We start from the raw sequence: 20,799 nt of genomic DNA on the forward strand, positions 1-20,799 counted from the left end.
AAAGTTCTAAGGAAGCAACAGAATAACTATCAGGACACTCGACTTTAGCGCTGTCAAAGGGACAAAATATTCTTAAAAAGCCGTCCTACTCACTAAGAGGGTTGCTGGGGAAGGGGGTGTGGAGAGGGCAGGTGGGGGACGGACGCTGGGGAGGGCATGAGCCACGGTGAGTGCTGTGAAATGAGGAAGCCTGACAGTTCACAGACCTGCACCCCTGGGGCCAATAATATGCTGTACGTTAATAGAAACTGCAACAAAAAAGCCATGTTACTTACTAATAGAAAACTAGAAAATGAATCTTTCAAGAATCCCGTATCTATAACTATAAAACTGTCAGTAACAAGCTTAACAAAACAGGACAAAGACCCAGGTAAGCCCTCTACCGTGAAGACCGCGTGACGTCGGCAACGGAAATTAAAGAAAGTCCACATTAAGTGGAGAAACAGACCGTATTTGTGAATGTGAAGATGCGGTTCTGTCCCCACGGCACCGCTCCCCAAACTAACCTATATACTCAAGGCACCGCAGCCGTAGCCGGCAGGGCTGTCGGTGGGGCGGGAGTCACGCAGCCGGGGTGCCCACGGCGAACTCCACACGGAGCCGCCACGGACGCGGCCCCGCACTGAAGAACCGGGGAAGAGGGTGTGGCCACGTGACCCCACGGCCTCCCCCACAGCGGCATCCGACAACAGCGGCACCCCCAGGCCAAACCAGGCCCCGGAGGCCAAGCAAGGTGCGCGAGGACGCGGAAACGAGCCGAGGAGGGACGCGGAGTCTCCTCGACAAACTGCGTCCAGGGACGGGGCACCCCCACAGGGACAACGAGCCGTGGCCAGTCCCGCACGCGTCCACACGCGCCCCAAGATGGCCCAGACGCCGAGCCAACCGAGCGAAGGGGCGGTCGGAGACGCAGGATGGCATCCTGAGGACTCGAGATCGGGCGGTTTTCCTCCACGAGACACACACGAAACCACCGCGTTAAAAAAGGTAAACCCAGCGCCGCTTCTGTCCGTCCCGAACACAGGGCGAGCGCGCGCCCGCCACGGAGCGGGAGAACGTCGGCAAGAGCGCTGGGCGCGGCGACGGAGGCGAGGGACCCCGCGAACCCACACCCGGCCGGGGCGCCCACGCCGCGCACAGGTGCTGTGGCCGGGGCAGCGGGAACGTCCGAGCCCTCCAGACAGACGTCCGGTCGCGGCTCGTAAAACCGAACACGCACCTGCCTGTGGCCCGGCGTCCCGTTCCCAACCAGTCCGGAGACCGGCCGGAGAAACGGCAACACGTTCCACAGGAGACCGGAACCGACGCTCGCGGCCGCCGTCCTGCCAGCGGCGAGGAGCAGGCGTCCGGCAACAGGAAAGCGGCCGCACACGGCGCACCCAGATAAACCCTCCCGGCGAGAGAGGGGCCCGGGCCACGGCCCCACGCAGCGGCGCGGAACCTCCAACCGTCCCGCGGAGGCAAGAAACGCGCGCACGCACCGAGTGCACCCACGAGGCCCGCTTGCCGGCCGTCTGCCGCCGTCCCATCCCAACCGCGGGCTCAGAGAGCCGGCAGCGGTCACCGGCGGGGCCAGGGACAGTGGGGACTAGTGGAGGGCGCTGGGGGCTTATCGGGCTGCTGCTCCGCCTCTCTCGGGGACTGCTGGCACCTGCGTGTGCGGCGGCCCGCGGCCCGGCCGTCCATCGGAGGCCGGCTTCTCCCCACGGTGAAGAGAACCGCCCGCAGAGGCTGAGCTGCAGCAGTCATTTGGGACAAAGCGTCCTGACGTCTGCAGGAGTCCACGGAGCAACGAGTGGGAGGGACCTGGGTGGTGGACAGATGGGCAGGAGCGGACAGAGGAACAGATGCGGTAAAGAACAGTGTCCAGGGACGCCTGGGGGGCTTAGTGGGTAAAGCCTCTGCCTTCGGCTCAGGTCATGATCCCAGGGTTCTGGGATCAGGTCCCGCATCAGGCGCTCTGCTCAGCGGGGAGCCTGCTTCCCCCTCTCTCTGCCTGCCTCTCTGCCTGCTTGTGATCTGTCAAATAAATAAATAAAATCTTTTTATAAAAAAACTTTCAGGGAAAAAATTAATTCTAACCATGAGAGAACATGCTGGATGTAACAATTTTAAAAAGTCAAGAAAACCAAAAAATAGAATAAACAAATAAAAATAAAAGCAGAATCACACTAAAATGAGAATAGCAAGAAACAATTCCAAAGCCTCACAGGAAAGCCCTTAGCCAACCACCGGTGCGCATTCAGCAGCAGGAAAACGCTCTAGACAGGACACCCGGTGCGGTGCGGCATCTGCCGGAGGCCCGGGACCAAGCCCCCATAGACGGGCCAGGGGAAGGGAGGAGCAGGGGCCCCAGGACGGTTCTGCCGGGAGACCCTCGCGATAGCACTGTCCCCCGCGCGCTGAGGAGGCAGCCCTGCACATGCGGAGCCCAGAGCCACAGTGCTTGGGGAGGAGGGGTCAGGGCGTGGCTCCGGGCCGTCAGCCACCTGTGCAGGGCTGGGGGCCGTGGGGACGGGGGGGGGGGGGGCACAGGGGCTGGACACGGACTTACTCTGCAGCCACCTCTCACGCCGCAGCCTCAGCTTCTCCTTCTTCGGTAAAACCGCCCTGGGCTCTGCACCTGAGGACAGAGAACACATGGGGGTGAGCGGGGCGCTCCGTGCCCACAGCGGGGAGCTGGTGTTGTACACGGCGGCCCAGTGTCAGGCAGGGCCCCTGACCCTAGGAGGACCTCCGGCACGCAGCCCAGAGACCCCACACAACTCACCAGGAAGAGGCATGCGCTCTCCGCTCGGGAGAAGCCTAGTGGCACCGAGGAGGAAGCCGACGGCCCTGAGCCCTGGCACCCTGGAGCGGAGGCTCACGGTTCCACCCCCCGCTTGCAATTTCGCCCCCACCCGTTTGCACAGGCGCTGCCCAAAGCCAAGGGTCTCGGGTGAGTCCCATCGAAGCAAGAGATGGTCCCAGATCTTGTCACTGATTCTACCAAGACAGTAAGAAAAACCCACTTCCGAGGCGCCTGGGGGGGCTCAGAGGGTTAAAGCCTCTGCCTTCGGCGCATGCCATGATCCCAGGGTCCTGGGATGGAGCCCTGCACTGGGCTCCCTGCTCGGCGGGGCGCCTGCTTCCCCCGCTGTCTCTCTGCCTCCTTGTGATCTCTGTCTGTCAAATAAATAAAATCTTTAAAAGAAAGAAAGAAAGAAAGAAAGAAAGAAAAACCCACTTCTCCTCACACAGTGCCCTCTGCAGGGGGTCGGCTGTCCACTCTTGCCCGCCAGCATGGGAATGTGTCCCCAACATGTCCCTGTCCTGGCCAGTCCAGGGTCACAAGGTGAAGAGTGCCCCACACGCCCTCTCCTCTGCCCCAGAACCCCTCTGCCACCAGAACACAGGCCACGGGTGGACCCTCCCTCCCTCCCCCAGCTCGGGGGCGGGTGGCCTCCCCACCCCATCAGCCCGCCCTCAGCCCCATGTATGCCTGCACACCCCCATTTTATGGACTAAACTGTGCCCCCAAATGCACACGCTCATGTCCTGATCCCCAGGCCCTCGGAACGCAACTGTGTCAAGTCACGGTCTTTCCTGAGAGCACCAGGGTGGCCGATCCAAGTGACCGGGCTCCTCGTAGGAAGAGATGAGATCACAGACACGCACAGGGATGACGACACGAGGACGTGGGGACGACGGCCATCTGTGCACCCACGAGAGGCCTCAGGAAGAGGCCAGCATGCTGACCTCAGATGCCCAGTCCCCAGACCGTCCCCACGTGCCCAGTCCCCAGACCGTGAGGGCTACTGGGTGGAGTCTGCTCCGGCCACCCGGGCGGACCCCCACATCCATCTGCTCAGGAATAAGGCAAAGCCCTGCTTCCACCGTATCAGCCAGGCAGCCGACCCACGTGGCCCTGCCCGCCCAGTCCCCACGTGGACTGTGGAGTTACTGGGGCCAGCACAGCGCCACCCATCGCCCCCAAGGAAAGGGGCGCCCGTCACGCTTACTCACGAACTACCTGGAGAAGCCTGCTGGCCTTTAGGAGCACTGGGCACCTGTCAGCAACCCTACGAACTGGCCCCATGTCAGAGGGGGCCGAAGCCCCCGGGTCCCAGAACAGCTAGGGACGGGGACGGGAAAGGAGCGTGCGAGTGAGCCCAGCGGGCCTCCGCAGCTCGGCGGCTCTGGGCTGGACCCCCGGAAGCTGCACCAGCCGCCCTGGGACGACACTGCTGCAGGGTAACGGAGACCCAGGACGCGGAGCAAAGCCTGAGCCACGCGGGTACAGGTGGAGCCTCTCAGAGGGCTCAGAAACCCCCTCAGCCCTGGCTGCAGGACACGGGGCTCTCCCCCTCAGCAGCCAGCCAGGACGGGGTTGAGACAGAGGAGCCCCTGCCCCCAGCAGGCCCAGAGAGCGGGAGGGCAGCCCCTGCCGTCCCTGACCCAAAGCGGACCCCCGGCTGGACGAAGCCGGTCAGTCTGTGTCAGCAGAAGCCACGGAGAGCCCCGAGGGTGCTCGGGCAGGGCCTGCGGGTGCCCCAGACAGCACTGCGCCTCCCCTTCTCCGGGCCCCTCCTTTTCCAAGGGCAGGACGTCAGGATGGGCCTGGAACCACACGCCGGGCAGCGGGACCCCCACAGAAGGAGGGACCGCTCATCACGTACCGAGCGCCTCGAGCCTCTGGGTTCCAGGGTGAGCCGGTGGCCCAGACAGCAGGGCCGCTTCGGGCACAATCCGGACAGTTACGACGCAGACCCCGAGAGCCCAGCGGTAAGCCTCTGGGATTCTTCCAGCGGGAGGAGAGGCTGCTCACATCGCCAGAGCTGCCACGGGCGAGACACGCAGGCGTCCCCGGGCTCTGTGCACCGGAGCCTGGCCCGACCTGGGTGGGGCAGGGGGCACAGCGTGGCTGCCAGGCTCCGGTGCACAGAGACGGCGCGGTCTGACTGCTGTGTGCCCCACAGCAGGGCCGTGGCGCGTGGGACACAGGCTGGGAGGGCACGGGGACAGGAGCCACCGGACGCTGCAGAGCGGTCTGCCTCCCGTGCGCTCTCAACACAGTGCGGTCCCAGGCCGGCTCCGCTTCCGTGGCCTTCACGGGGCCTGAGCCCAGGGCACACGCCACCCAGGGCACAGACTAGGAGTCACGCGCGTCTCCGATGCAGCTCGACTTCCGCCGCTCTTCTGGCCCACTCGGCAGATCTGTGGCGCCTGACGAGAGCGGAGACCAGGGCCGTCAAAGAAAGGGGCGCGTCTGCTAAACGAGACTGTTCGTCTCAGAACCCGGAGCCCCCAGGAGGATTTAATCCCTTCTCCAAGAGTAAGACCCTGCACGCTCTGGCCTTGCGCCGGAACTTCCAGACTCTCGGGAGCTGACCTACTTTCCTCCTCGCGGCCCTGACACCCCCGAGCCCCCGCCGAGAGCGGAGGCATTGTGTGACTTTCCGGTCACCCTCGGCTGCTCAGAACAGGGCGGGTGCGACAGGGTGGACAGAAGGGGCTGCAGGGTGCAGGCCCCGGGTTCCACTGCTCCTGAGATGCCCCAGCCTTGCTGAGCTGTCCAGCCCCACGTGCGGGCCTGCTGCGGGCCACGGAGGGCATCTCTGCAGGCCCATGCAGGCGTCAGAGGCCCCTGGGGGTGGGGGGGGAGACGTCCACATGTCTCAGTGCCATGTCAAGCCACAGACGGGTGATGACGGTACCCACGGTGCGGTCAGAGGGCACCTGGCTGGGGTGTAATCCTGGGCAATGGAGGCCAGTGTTGGGAAGAGCTGATGCACACATCCAGTGGGCGAACGCGGGCGGGCGGCCTCCCAGGGAAGCCTCTGACCGCAGGACGTGCAGACAGCTCACTCTCACATGACCACGGAAGACCGGGACTCCCAGCCACACGGCCTCTGGCTGACACACAGGCCACGCACACGGTCCGGGGCGCCTGTGCCTCGACCCCACCCCAGGGGCCTCAGCCCAGCAGCCTGTCCCCACGGCACCAGGGAAACAGGAACCAAACATGCCCTCACTGTAAGACAGCCGAGCACCTGCAGAGGGAGGCCCCCCAGGGCATCTAGAGGGTTCCAAAGCCCAAGCCCCCAAGGACTAGGCAATGCCCTTGCTCTGCGCGGAGGCTACAGCCCTGGAATGACACAGACCAGAGGGCAGGAGGGGAGCGGTGGTCGGTGGGCCAGGGGGACAGACCCTATGGACAAGCCATGGCAGCACAGGCCTCAGAGAAGGTAGCATCTGGGGGCATTGGGATGGTCTGGGCAGCCAGAGCCTGAGGCTGAGGGAGGCCAGACAGCTGCCCAGGCGCACCTCGCTGCTCCTAAACGGTGTCAGACCTGGAGCGGAGGCAGCCCCGGAAGAAAGAGAAACACCGATCCTGGGGGGAGAGGCCTCCGCGGCAGCCTTCTTACAGGAGACTGTCACACACATGCAGGAGAGGAAGACCACAAAGAACCCTCGAGCACCTCCAGCTGCGTCCACTCCGACGTGGTGGCTTACAGCACACCTCCGTCCCCTTCTCGTGCCCTCCGCCCCCAGGCCCCACCGGTGTCTGTTCACCCTCACCCCCGGGGGCCAGAGCCAACAGCTCAAGGGGACCCACCCTCGGCACCAGCGCCAGGGGAACCGGCTGAGACGGATCAGGAGACGCTCAGGAGGACACGGCGGCCTGTGCAGGCCTAGCACCAAACCCCTGCCATAGCCCCACATTGGGGCCCCCCGGGCTCAGCCCTGGACACGCCACCCTCACCACTCCAAGCAAGGACACCTCCCCGGGCAGACGGGAATCTCTCCAGAGCTGCCTGACGGTGGCTTCTGCACAGCAGCGGGGCCTCTGCTGCAGGGACCGGCTCTCGGGGACACTAGCTCACATCCTACCAGAGCACCCCCGGTTCTGCTCTGGCTCAGTTACTCCCGCCCTCCTGCGGTCCCAGGGCTTAGAGGGTGCCGGTCCCACAGGCCCTGTCCCTCCTGACGCCCAGCAGGCTGCTGGGCCACGTCACAAAGGGAGACATGGAGGCCCAGGAACTGCCCAGAACCAGGCGAAGGGAGTGCAACGGGCACCTTCCGCCCCAGGGCCCACAGACAGGAGGTGCCCACTGCACTCCCTTCGCCTGGTTCTGGGCGCGTGACCCAGCGAGTTCTCACCTCCAGGGTCAGAACCTCTCTCCAGGCCGAAAGTCAACACTCGAAACAATCAACCCGCTGACCGTGCTGAGCAGGAGGAAGGGCGGCCTCCCGCCCTCGCTGCACCCCCAGCCGCCATCCAGGCCTCGCAGCCCCAGGGTCGTGGCCTCAGCGACACACCGAAAGGGCTCTGGGCACCCCCGGGGACAAAGGGCGGGCACAAACTGGGGCAGAGGCTGCTCCGAAGAGAAAAGCCGACGGTAAGATGCGGCTGGAGCCCTGGGTGTCTGGCGGCAGAGACACGACGGTCTGCTCGTCCTGTGAGCCGCTCGGGCACCACGTGCTGGCAAAGCCCCGGGGCAGAGGCAGTAACGCCTGGTGGGGAGCCCACGTCGGCCGGCCCAGCACTGTGCTGGCGCCCGTGGCCCGTGCCACCGGCGGTGAGCTGAGGGGACATGACACGGTAGCGCATCGTCCCGGGTTGGACGTCCCAACGGAACCGGAAGCTGAACCAATACATAATTTGCAGAACCCGCTCTCCTTCCACCGACAAGGATGTGCGAGATCCGGGCACGGGGTCCGCAGCGGCTGCAGGAGCGACCAGCCTGGCCGAGGCCTCGCACGAAGGCACCCGGGGTGACGCGCACACCTCCCCACCTCGGCGCGGGCTGCCGAAGACAGGTGGGGGGGAGGGAGCGCGGCTCCCTCCCGTCCCTCTGTGCATCGAAAGAAGGTCCCAGGGCATGAAATACAGAAACCACAGCACCATGAAAGAGCCATAAAGAGCACAAACGAGCCACGAAACACAAAGAAAACGTCCATCGGGCCACATACGAGACCTGTGGTGAAAAGCTCTGTGACCTGCCGGGGCCACCTGCCGAAAACAGAACAGGCTGCGTCCTTCCTATGTAAAAAGCTCTTCTGAAAAACAGGAAAGACAAATAAAGAACAGGACAGGTGCAGAAGCGGGTGCCTGCAGAGAACCACGGCTCACGGAACTTCAAAGGAAGCACACGTTTTACAGACTGGCCCCCGCCGTTCGCCCTTGACATTAGCAGAGACCTACGCGTGCGCCCGCCAGCTCAGACCAGAGGCAGACGCCCACACGCAGAGCAGGGGCTCCCACGGGCAGCGCCTTCAGAGAGGGACTAGGCAGCGCCTACTGACCTCCGCTGCTCCACGGGCTCCTCGGCGCAGGCTCCAGTCAGAGACGCACAGTCACACCCTGGGCCGCCGGCGGGGAAACCCGGGGCCAAAGGGGCCATCCAGCTCCCAAAGCCACTGGCGGGTTTTCTCAATGCTGCACGTGGTCCCAGCACTTGCCCGGCTACATCTGCAGAGGGGGTTAACGAGCATCGCCCCGCAGCCCGGGGCCCATCCTACAACAAACCCCGACAGCCTAGCACAGGAGCGGGCATGCAGCGTGCTGCAGGGCCACACGCCCACGCTCGAGGACGCGTGGGGCCGGGGCCAGCCACACGTGCAGACGACGGAACAGAGAAGCCTGCAGTGGGGACAGCCACGCCAGAGTCCCTGCACAGAGTGTCCACGCTTGTGTGTTGTCACGCCAACCAGAGGGCAGTGGCGAGACACCAGCGCGAGGAAGGGCAGCGAGCTCTTGGGGGCAAGGGCGGGTGGGCACTGGGGGCTCTGCAGGAGGGAGAGGACAGGCCGGCGGCGGGAGATGCAGCCAGACATGGACCCGCGCTCCCCACCCCAGTCTGAGACAGGTCACCGACCACCGACGGTGCAGGTAGATTCTGTTTTCTTTGTTTTCCGTCTAATTAATTCTTGACACTGCACTCTGCGAGCAGCTGGCCCTGTAGAATTCTTTTTAAGAAACAAAGATATAAAAGAACTGGGGACAAATTTCCCTAATCAGAGACAATGTCTGGAAAGAAAAGGGACAAGACTGTTCCCCAAACAGGCCGCATCAACGTATTCTCAAAAACAGCCCCCGCACGTTTTACTGTTAAAACACCCTTTCTGTCGGGGAAAGCCGTCTCCCATGACGAACTCCCAGATGCCCCAAACTGTTGCAAATGTCAAAAAGAGACTCAAAACCCTTAGGACCGACTTCTACCATAAAGACACATGGGGACGTGGCCGTCGGGGGTTTTGGTTCTGCAGCCGCAGAGCTGTCCTCCTTCAGGGATGACCCTGCCCGCCCAGAAGTACGACAGGAGGGAACCAGGGCAGCACCCATGGGCAGAGGGGAGGGGCTCCTGGGGGACTCGGGCCAACCTGCGGTGTCCCTCAGGGCAGACTGTCCTGCCAGCGCCTGGGCCCCATCCCCAGCAGGACACGAGTGTGCTCCTCCATCTGCTCCTCCCACGACCCCTTGTCCCACCTCTGCCAACCCGGCCCATATCGCCATCGCCTTCTGCAGGCCACCGGCAGGGGCGACCAGGTGGGGGACCCTCCACATGACCAGGCGCCAGAGGGCCAGCGGGCAGCACAGCTGCGCTCCAAGGACGGAGGCAAACGGCTCCTCCTCACGGGCTCCTTTCTCTGAGGGAAGGAAGCCTCCAGGGGGGCCGCCACCCCGAGATGTTGGAGCCCAGCTCGGCCTCCCTCTGGCAGGGGCGGGAGGCCTCAACGTCTGCCAGGGAGACAGGGGCAGTGGGAGAGGTGCCCCAAGGATACCCCACGCGGCACCCGCTCAACATGCTCTGGGGCCTGCCCCCCTCGCCTCCTCTCCACAGCCTACGACCATCCCACAGCGGGGACAGGCCAGGCCCGGCTCCAGGCTCCTTGCCAGACAGGCCCCACAGCCCCTCCCTGAACGTGGCGAGCACCGAGCCCACGGAGCGGACGGGGACGTCACAGACACAGGTGAGCGCGGGGGACACTCAGGCTCAGGGGTCTCGGCACATTCACCGGACAGTACCTGTCTCTGAGCGGTAGGGATGTGAGGACCCTTCGTCGCCAGGAGACCAGGAGGGCCCCGACCTCACGCGTCCTACCTGAGCATCTTGAGTGGGCTTTGGAAAACCCAGCAGCGCGCAGGTGCTCATAGGGGGACGGCCGCCGGCCCCACGGCCCCAAGCACTGACAGGGCCGGACGGTCCCCGCTCAGCCACGGGGACGTGAGTGACAGCAGACGGCCCCACGAGCAGCGGACATGGCCCCTTGCCGCCAAGCGCAGAGCGCCGGGTTAGAAAGCGTGAGCCGCGTGCTCGACGGCCCCTCTCCAGCCCGTCTCTGCCAGTACGCGACACCCCTCAGGACGTGATGAACCCCAACGGCCAGACAGGCCCACATGCCCCAACAGGTCCAAAGACCGTGGCCGGTGGGCAGCACCATAAAGACCGCGTCCCCTCTCAGTGGGAAGGTTCGGGAGTGGCGGGAGCAGAGACAAGGCTCTCGGGCGGTACCTGGTGACAGAGGAGCCCCAAGGACCCGCCGGCCACCACAGCCAGCCCCGCTGACGGAGGAGCTCCAGGAGCCGACCGAGGTGGCGCACCGTCCCGACACGGGGCTGCCACCACTCCGCGGGCACAGGCCGGCCTCCTGTGCCGCACGTGGAGGCGGCAGTGCGCGAGCCGCGCAGGGGGCGAGCAGGGCAATTCCCAGGGCCGCTCCCACAGACGGGGCCGGCGGCTCCCCCAGCCGACGACGGGCGGAGGGGCCCGTGTGCTCGGAGAGCGGGAGACCAGCTCGGCCAAGCAGCCACCAGCCACGTCTGGAAACGGGGCAGGTGGCACCTGCTCTGATCAGGTCAGTGTGTGGGCACAGCCGGGTCACAAACACAAAACCCCACACAGGGACACAGAGACGCAGGGAGCTCTCTGGGTGGAGAAGGCGGCGCTGACTTTTCCAGAACGCACACGAGCTTCTCCCGTTAGAAGCATTACGTTCACAGAAGCAGTTTCAGAGGGAGGCCAGGCCCTGACTTCCACGCCTCCGCCAGGGCTCCCCGGGCGGCTCCAGGCTGGGGATCGGGGCACTCGCTCACGCGTCAGCTCAGCTTCACGGAGCGGGGACACAGAGTGAAGGGGCCTCCTCCGCACCTGGCCCCTCCCGCTCCCCCCGATGCCAGAGTGAGCCCCGATCTGCCTTCCCGCCCCACTCGCCACGCTCCACACCCCTGGGCATGGAAAGTCCCGGCAGTGAGACGCTGGCCCCCGAAGGGCTGCCTGTTCTCCCCCCAGACACGCGTCAGCCATTCCGACGACGGACAAATCCAACCGCCTCCTCCGGTCTGACAAAGGCTCAGCCCGCTGTGCTGCCGGGAGGGGCCGTCGTGACGCGCTCCGGGACAGAGCAGGGGTCCTCCGAGCGCTCCCTGTCACTGCTTGGGCCACGCCCTGCAAGCCAAGCTCTGCAAGGATGACCTCACAGGGCCCCCCAGCAGCCCTCCCACCGGTGAGGGAGCCCACCGCAGGAAGAAACCGGTGGGCAGGACGTGACAGAGCAGGCTGGCTCCCCCGATTGCCCGCCAGCCCGGCAGAGGGTCACCAGAGCACGTGGGGGCCGGGATAAGGGCAGCAGCCCCACAGACGGCTGGCCAGAGGAACACAGCCCCAGCCCCAGCCCAGGCCGGCCCAGAAGCCGCAGCACGCGGCCCAGTCCCGCGTCCCCACCCTGAAGGGACAGCCTCTCACGGCTGCCCACGGAGAGCTCGGCCTCCCAGGTCCGCACCGTCGCGACCAGAACAGCCGACTCCGGGCGTGTCCTCATACCGGCCACTGTCCACTGCCACAGGAGGCGGATCAGACGCATGTCGGGGTGGGACGGACGCCCAGAGTCTCCGAGGAGCACTGACAAACACGAGCACCGCCGGCGCTCGAGCCTGCTCCGGACCTGGACCTGGGGCCTCAGCCAACAGGCACAGCAAGGCCCCGCAGCGTGGCACCCCCGTGGCCCAACTGTAGAGGGGGGTACGGTCCCCCCAGTCCCAATCCTGGTCCTCTTTCCCACTGCCAGGCGGGACCTTGGACCCTAGTCCTGCGGGGGAGCTGCCGGGCTCACCCCGACGGTGCCCTCTGCTCCCCCGAAGGTAGACGCAGGAAGACCCGGACTCCGGAGCGACACGGGGCCAGGCCAGGGACCCCTGACGGGAGGAAGGAGGGGCCCTTGCTCAAAGGAGCTGTGACCATCGATGGGGCCCTGGACCTGGGGAGCGCGGTGGCACGTGGGGCCTACACCCTGCTGTGGCTCCCACGGACTCTGGGAGCCCGGGTGAGCCCAGCATGTCCCATCCCTCCCCCTCCCGCTCTGTGGGCTGTGTAGCGCCACTGGCACTTGGGTCATCACGGCCGGGCAACAGCGTGGGACAGGGCTTGGGCTGGGGCTCTCCGGGAGGGGCGCCCGCAAGACGGCCTGGAACCGGGCAGGGAGGTGCCGGCTGGAGGCCTACCCCAGCCACCTGCAGGGTAAAGACAGGAGCTGGCCAGGCCCTGCCCGCCGCCCGCCCTGAGCCCAGGCCGACAGGCGTGGGTGTCCTGCAGACACTCACCATCCCACACCTACCCTGCTCTGGCCCAGGAAAAACACCTCCTAAGGCCACCAGGCCTCCTCCAGCGCGGATCTCAGCCCCCACCCCACGCTCAGGGCTGCCGGGGTGGGCACAGAGGTTCCGGCCGCTCAGCCCAACACAGGCACAGCCCTCCCCCCATCAAAGCACAGGAACTCAACGGGGGCAGGACAAGCGGCCACTCCAGGCCACTCCCCATCCCCACACCTCAACCCTCTCAGCACAGACGGCGCACCAAGTCCCCGCGCGGCCGGGCTGCAGGCCGTGGGCATCAGCCAGGCCCCCCACGCTTCACCCCAAACGAGCAGCCCGTCTACAGGCTGGAAGAAGGTCCTGGAAGTGAAGCGGCCGTGGCTTGTCCCAAACTGGGAAGAAGGGGATTCAAGCACAGGACCGAGGGCTCCCACTTCCTCCTCCAAGCACTGAGGACAGAGGGGGCGGGACGCAGGCCCCAGGCCCCACACCCTCTCCAAGCCATCGGAGCAGGGCTCTTCCGGGCTGCCTCCTTGACCCTGCCCTTCCCTGCTTCCTGTTGTTGCAAAGAACGGGCTGGAGGCAGACCAAGCCGCGGGCAGCCCGACGGCGGGCCCGTTCCTGCAGCAGCAGTGCGTGGCCGCAGGTCGGGTGCCGTCAGCACTCCAGCTCCGTGGCCCCGTGGTGGCCAGCAGGCCCAGGGCCGGAGAGCCTGCCTCCTCGTCCTCCGCACGGACAGGCACACAGACTTCTGGGCCCCGTGAGTCACGGTGCCTCTGGAGGCAGAAGGTGCCCCTCCCTGGGACTGGGGAAAGGCGCTCCCGCCCCACAGGCCACGGGAGACGTGGCCACACTCCAGACCGCCCACAGGCAGGCGCCACGCACAGCAAGGAAACAGGACGGCCCTCTGGCTCCCGGACCTGGCAAACACCGCCAGCCCCTGCAGACCTCCGGGACCCCCCCCACAATGGTCTTCAGGAAGGCCACAAGGTCATGGGGGAGTCAGACACCCCCTCGGCCAAAGCAGTCCCTGCGCGGCCACCAGCAAGGCCCTGGCCTGGCCCAGAGCCATCCCGGCTTCCCGCGCATCCCACGCGGGCGGCGAGAGGCGAGTAATGAAAACCTTCCCGGGGGGTCGTCTCCCCCCACCTCACAGCTGGACAAAACGCTCTGAAAGTCTTCGAAGGGAAGCGCGTGACAGAATCCCGGAAGACAACGCCAGGAAGCCTGGGAGTCCGTGCACAGACAGGACCCCCGTCTCCCGAAGGCAGGGCCAGCCGCCCCGAACCAGGCTCGGCCTCGGCACACGCGGCTCTGCTGCCCTCTGCTGAACAGACCGCGCGCCTGCACCTGCTCCAGCCTAAAGCCAAGGTCACAGGCCTCAGACCCACCCGCCCGGAGGCTGGCCTGGTCCGCTCACCACAGCCACCTCCAGACCCTCTCTCCGCCACAGGCAAGTGGGCCCCCAGAGCACGCCCCGGCAGCCTCCACACTGCCCAGCGCCCTGGCCTTCAAGTGGGCTGACCACGCTCTTCAGCGACGCAGACACCCCCCCATCCACTCCCATCCCCGACCAGGCCTGCCCTCGCGCACCTGCTCTCCTGGCTTGGGTCTGGGGGCCAGCACTGCCCACCCCAGGCCACACGCCCGAGCACTGACCCAACACTCTGCGCACTTACGTGACAGCAGACGGGGCCTGTAACCTGCAACCTTCCAGCACAGAGAACCACACAGGACAGAGAACCGGCAGAGCAGTGTCCTGTGCGGGGGAGGGACGCAGGAGCCAGTCGCCCCAGCCCCCAGACCGGCCGTGGGCCCTCAGACAGACATGGAGGAGCTTCGAAGCCACGTCACACACAGGTCCAGGAGTCCACAGAGCTGGACCCCCGGGCCACACCGGGTTCTGCTACTGGCAGGGGTGGGGAGCCATCTGCAGCAGGAACTGGGGTGACCTCTGGCTCTGCACCACAGCCTCCTGCCCCGGGGATGGGAGACGAAGCCACAGCAGCACAGGAACCCCACAGCCCAAGGCACAGAGTCCGGGGGGAGCTCAGCATCCCTGCCGGGAATCACAGGGCGGCCCACGGAGGCAGGACCTGGCCCGCAGGCCAGCAGGGTTTGCAACGACGCTACGTACAGGCTCCGGGGAGGCGCCAGCCGCAAAGCCCCCACACGGTCAGAGGCCGCTTGGCTGTGAGCACAAGTGCACACCAGGGCAGGGAGCTGCATGCACGCACGCGGCGGGGACGCACGCGGGGACACGGTGGGCCAGCCCCCCCGCCCCCAGCGCCCCCCGCACGGGGACCACACCCGCCGCAGGGCTCCCGCGGCAGCCAGACAGGCAGCACTTCTGCTGGTGACTCAGCCCAGGGCGAGGACTCTGGAAGGGCCGCGTCTGTGCTGATCCGGGCCGGCAGGCACCCACGCCCTCGCGGCCCAGCACGTGACTGAGCGGCAGCCGAGCCCTCGGATGCCACCTTCCACAGAACCCGCGCCTGCCTCAGGCCACCAGCCCCGGCGCAAACCTGGGGAGCCACAGAGCATGTCAGGACCCAGGGCGCCGGTCAGTCGGGAGACAAGGGGATGCTGGCCAAGGCGGAAGAGCCGCCGGCAGGGAGGGAGGCCCCACGTCGGGGGGAGGACGAAAGCCGCCACCTGAGCCGTCTGGACATGCCAGGCCGGCAGGGAAGGGGCCGCGGCTTCGGCAGCCCCAGCCGGGCGGCGACAAGAATCAAGCGCCCTGTCCAGCACTTCCCACCTGCGCCGAACCAGGCAGGACTCGGAAGGCAGACGGCACGGCCGCCTCCGGCCTACCGACCTGCAGACCCAGCGCCCTGCTGGAGGCCACCGGCTCACGAGGCCCTGAGCACACGCCCCTGACCGGCAGCAGCTCGGCCCCACGCGACCTGCCCACTTCAGGGTCCCAGGACCCGGGCTCTACCTGAGGCCCTCCCGGCTCTGCTGACTGCAAACACCGCAGACCTCCCGACACGGCCCGAGCGCTGAGCTCCACACCCCAGAGCCCAGGCCCTCTCATTCTGCTCGTGTTGCTTAGTTTTCTGTGTATGACGACGTGTGACATCCTAAAATTTCACCCTCCTGGCTGGGGAGAGGCCACGGACTAGCCAATGCCCGTCTTCCCTCTTAACCACCCCCCTCCCCGGCACTTCCACCCCCAGGCCCACTGTGCCGTGCCCCCGGCTCGAGGACCCGAGAGCAGAGCTCACGTTTCTCCCGAGCAACGCCGGCCTCTTCCTGGGACCCCATCTGACTGCCCGCCCCATAAAGACACCGCAGCGCCTCCCCGTGGTGTTCCGGCTCACACCACCCGGACGTGCACTGTTCTTGTGCTGGCAAGGAAGGTGGTGCCCTTTCTGGGTGGCCACGCTTTCCGCGTGGTCCGGCATTTTCTACGGAGCCCTCGGACTCAGCTCGAAGGCGAGAGGTAACGGAGTTCCTCCCCGTGAGCACAGACACGAGCGCAGGGCCCAGCTCTGCGGGCGGACCCGCTGACGTGCTAAGGGGCCGCCACTCTGGGGGCTCCCGCGGGACCCCAGCGGCTGCCAGGACCCCGTCAGGTCAGGAAGGACGTGCTCATGCAGAGCGAAGAACTGAGAGGACGGGGCTGGGCTCTACGGTCTGCAAGAGGGTCCAGGAGAAGACGGGAGAGGCCCCTGTGCCCTACAGCTGCCAAACAGGACCAGAGGCTCCTGGCCAATTCCTTGATGTGGAGAACACTGGACGGCGGCGGCAGCAAGATCCGGCATGTCCGGCTGGGGTCCCTGTGATGCTGGTGCGCACGCGGCCTCAGCGGCCCTCGCTGCTCAGGGGAGGAGAAACATGGAGGGAGAGGCCACCGTGCCCCGCGGGGAACCCCAGAGGGAGGCGCTGCTGTCTCTCTCGCTCCCGGATGGGGCTCGCCCCTCCGAGCTCCGCAAAGGGAGGGTCCGGCGCCCAGACCAGCACTTCACGTCCTCCCGTATCATCCGCGAGGGGACGCGGTACGCCAGCCGCTCGCAGGCACGGCAGCGCCGCCTGGCCAGCACGGTGAGACGCGCCCCAGACCCTCCCAGGCAGGCCAAGTGGCACGCCTGCCCGGCCGGTGCACACTCAGCTGACCCTAAGTTCAACGGGTGCCCCGATCGCCGGCAGCCGCCACCGTGGACCGGCAGCGGCCGAGGCAGGACCAGGCTCTGTCCCACAGCTCCCACCGCTGCTCGGGGACTCCGCAGCATGGACCCTTCTCCCGCCCTTTGCCCCGGGTCCTCACCTGAAACCAGCCCCTCACAGAGCCCCCCCAGAGCCCCCCCAGAGCCCCCAGTACAGGCAGGCCGGAGGCGGGTGCAGGACTGGGGGCCCCGGAGCGCCCCGCCGAACCCCCCGTCTCAGGTGAGGGAGCCCAGGTGCGTGCGTGGACGCAGTGCTGCTGACAGCGGTTCGCCAGGGGCCGCGGGAACAAGAGCCTCCAGCGTACCCCCGGACGGAGCGGCAGGGGCCCAGGGCGCGTCACTGTGGCAACAGGTCTGGCTGGGTCCAGCAGCTCTGCTCTGGGCTGAGTGCCCCTTGCTACCTCGGGCCGCTCCGTGCCAGCTGTCAGCCACCGACGGGACCGTGAGGAGCACACGCGGAGGTCACAGCGCGTGCCGAGTGGTGCCCATCTCCCGCCCGCTGCCCGCCCACCCCGCGCGGACCGGACTGGGGCCGGACCAGTACGCCTGAGCCCGCCCCACGGGCAGGAGGCAAACAGCCGCACGGCCACCACGGAGGCAGGCAGAGCAGGGGAGAGGCCATGGGGTGGCACGGGGTGGGGGTGGGGGGACGTGGGAAGACCGCATCTGTCCACTCTCTGAAGGCACAGTCCACGCGGTGACTTAAAACCCCGAAGAGCGACCCTGAACACAGAGCTCTCACCCAAGGCTAAGCGAAGGGGGAGAAGCCGTCCACGCGGACAGACGAGGAGAGAACGGGGAGCGAGCTGGTCAACGAAGAGGCCTGAGTGCCCGTGGCCCCGCGTCGCTGCGGAAGCACAGGGGCTCACCCCGGGGCAGGACGCAGCCCGAGCTGCAACCCACCGTGTGGCAGGCGTCCTCCAAGACAGCCGGGGGCCTGTGAGGGACGAACCCGCCCCGTGGGCCGCCATAAGGCGTCCCGCAGCTGCAGGCAGACGCGCAAGGGAGCCCTCCCAGCGCACCCCTGCCCCGACTCAACGCAGAAAATCCTGAAAACGACTGCAGGGGTCCCTGTCCTGGGACGTCTTCTGGCTGCACCGGCACCAACGACCCTTCCTCCGCTACGTCCTCCTGGACTTACCCTCTCTTCTGTGCCCTTGGAAGCCTAAGGATCAGCCTCCACGCTAAGACTCCAGAGAAGCCGCAGTTCAGACGGCCCCGTGGGGTCACCTCTCACGGAGGCTCCCCCCGGGCGATACCCTCTTCCTCTCGTCTGTCTTCTGTTGGTTCACTCAGCTCCTGCCCGGGAACGCAGGGCCGTTCCCCTACAGGCGTCAGTGTGCCGAGAAGCCGAGGAGATCGAGACGGCCCGTCTCCCCGCGGAACAGTAACAACCACACGGCACGGCGTGCGCAACCCCAGGCTAAGGGCTTGACTCAAGGCACAGCTGCGCAACTGCAGCCCACAAGCCCTGAGAAAGGCGGGCCAGCAGGAGCTGGAACCCGACCGCTACTAAGGCCCGGAAGCCACGCGATCACCCGACCCGAGAAAAGTTCAGAAACGCGCACGTCGAACAGACGGAGTACTGTGGGGCCACAGGGACCAGCGCTGACCGCGGCACGACACAAACACTTGCAACTCTCAAGACCGAGAGGCAGAGCAGGACTCCGGAAGGTAGAACGGTGGGCGGACCCCAGCAGAGCAGGATCCCGGTCTGCGCAGGCAGCCCTGCCCTGCACGGGTCCACACACCGCCACTGCCCAACCACCCCCACTGAGCGTGTGCAGCCCCCGGGCCAGCGGGGAGGCCTCCCTCCAGGTGGCGGCGGTGGCAGCGTGCCCTTGTCCAGGCTGGAGCCCACCGGGCCCAAGGGCTGTGACCAGCAGCAGCCCATCAGAGAACACCCAGCCAAGTCCCGCATGGGGAAGCACGCTGGGGAAAGTGCCCTGCCCCACACCAGAGACAGGCAGGAGCTGGGACGGGACGGGTGTCCCGGAGCGCACCCGTGTCTACAAGGACATTTTGAGGACCTCACGATGACGTGAGCACCGTGTGCTTCTCTGATGATAAAGAACGCGTCCTCGCTGACGGATGTGTTTGTATTTCGACAGCCCTGCAAACGCGTGTGCAAAGAACGCAGGAGTAAGACCCTGCGCGTCGCGTGCGGCCAAGAGCGGCGCGTCACGGCATCTTTCCGCCGTTCTTTCTCCTTCAGTTCAGCTTAAAACGCTTCCGTTCTGACAACACGCACAGTTAGCTGACCTCACCCTGGCCCACACGTGAGTGTCTCAGACGTGGCCGGGGACCAGAGCTCCGAACAGCCAGGCCGCAGCCCCGCGTTCTCACCTCTCCTGATGGAGGCAACACTCCTCGCGTCCGGGTCCAGCTTCTGCACCAAGGCACTGGGGTCTATCTTTGTCCCGGCGAAAATATCGGTGCTCGCGAAAGCCCATTCCTAAGAAGGAAAGAAACCCTAAGATTTCTCCAAGGCTCCCGAGTACACGTGCGGCGGGTCACGCCGCAGGGAGAGCCCCCAGTGGGGTCCCCCAATGGGCCAGGCCGGGCCAGCTGCTCCATGGAGAGCCTGGGGAGGGAACCCTCGCCCCTCAGACCTGAGCCCTGGGCCCTGGGCCCCTAAGGCAGCCCTCCCTCCCACCAGCCTCAAACGGGCTTTGCTCCTGCTGTGGGGACTCTCCTAGCCCGGGCTCTGGACGGGCACTGACTGTGAACGGAAGGTCAACATTCAGAAGCACCGTGACAGGAGCCGGCTTTCCTCCGGAACCGCACCACCTTCTCCCCACGGCACCCTCCGGTTTGGCGACCACCGTCCCGCCGCGGCCGTCTCTCCCCAGGCCTGCCTCCACCTCGTTCAGGCCACAGGGAGACTCCAAAACCCTCCCAGAGCCTCCACGCACACGGTGCTGAGCCAGGGCCCACCTCCCAGGCTCCCCCCCCCCCGGCTCATTCCAGGACAAGCATGGGTGAACACAAGACAGGCCTGTGGTGAACACTGACCAGCCTGAGCGCCAAGGTGCAGGCCGGCCAGGCCCGGAGCCGGCGCCTCCAGAGCTCCCGGGCGGGAGGGGAGGGGAGGTCCGTCCACAGGCGCCGTCAGAACACTCACAAGGACAGAGCTGGGGCCTGGGAGGCAGCTGGGAGGACGGTGTGGGGAAGGCGGCCAGGGAGCCGCGCAGCAGGGGAGTCCTGCAGCAGGGGAGTCCTGCGGACCCGCGCGGCCCGGGGCGCGCACAGCCAAGACTCCCGTTTGCCCACGCAGCCATTCGGACACGTCACAGGGGAGTGCGGCCGCCGCTCACGGCCTCAGACGTCCAGAACGCCCCGTAGCAGGCACGGCCTTCGCCGCCGGCTGTCCCTCGCTGTCCCTCGGGGCCTGCGGTGCCGCCCAGTGACTGGAAACCGCGCTCCCTACCGGAGCAGCCCCTGTAGCTGCGTCTCCACAGGCCCACCGGCCGCCCCCCTCTCCCGGGTCTGCCGACGTCCTCCAGGTCTCGACCGGCCCCCCCTGCACACTCCAGACGCTGGCACCCAGTCCGCACGTGACAGCTCGACGCTCCGCCGTGGGGTCCGGCTCCGAGGGGACAGCGGCTCCGGCCCGCGGCTTCCTTCCGAGCCGGCTGTGGTCTTGATCAGCAGGTCTCTGCCTGCCGGGGCCCCTCTGGCCTGGCCAGCACAGGGGTGGGGATGGGGATGGGGATGGAGCCCGGGCTGCAGGGGCGCCGACCTCTGGCTCAGGTCACCGGCTCCCCTGCTCGTTGGGGAGCCTGCTTGTCCCTCTCCCGCCCCCTGCTTGTCCCCCCCTCGCCGTGTCCCCGTCAGGGAGGTAAGCAACAGGGGGCGCGACCACCGCCTCCCCGCAAACCATCAGCCGGGGAGCTCACCCACGCGTCAGAGCCCCGGACCCGCGGCTTGGGCCAGGCCGCGCGCTGGCCCCTACCCCTCCCAGAACCCCCTCGGGAAGGGCCGCGGCGGCCAACGACGCCCCCACGAGCGCCGGCTCCAGTCCGAGCCGAGCCCGAGGGGCCGGGACCCCGCCCG

General features: G+C 66.6%; 1 protein-coding gene across 7 annotated transcripts in view; it reads right to left on the bottom strand.

Moving 5' to 3' along the window:
• Positions 1–20,799, bottom strand: part of SLX9 (SLX9 ribosome biogenesis factor) — a 37,150-nt gene that overhangs the window by 15,490 nt on the left and 861 nt on the right. For 5 of the 7 annotated variants that reach the window (XR_006384942.1, XR_006384943.1, XR_006384941.1 and 2 more), the window contains exons 2-3: positions 19,090–19,198; positions 2,555–2,623 (exon numbers count right to left, since the gene is read on the bottom strand). Coding sequence is in view for 4 of the 7 variants with exons in the window: in XM_044250836.1 (XP_044106771.1) it covers positions 2,555–2,623; positions 19,090–19,198 (178 nt within the window). In the remaining 3 variants the exon portion in view is untranslated. Of the gene's footprint in view, positions 1–2,554; positions 2,624–2,770; positions 3,053–19,089; positions 19,199–20,799 lie in introns of those variants that run through there. The other 2 variants (XM_044250838.1, XM_044250835.1) reach the window with 2 other exon arrangements.

The sequence above is a fragment of the Neovison vison genome, chromosome 6 (genome assembly GCF_020171115.1).
Source record: "Neovison vison isolate M4711 chromosome 6, ASM_NN_V1, whole genome shotgun sequence".
NCBI classification, from domain to species: Eukaryota; Metazoa; Chordata; class Mammalia; order Carnivora; family Mustelidae; genus Neogale; species Neogale vison.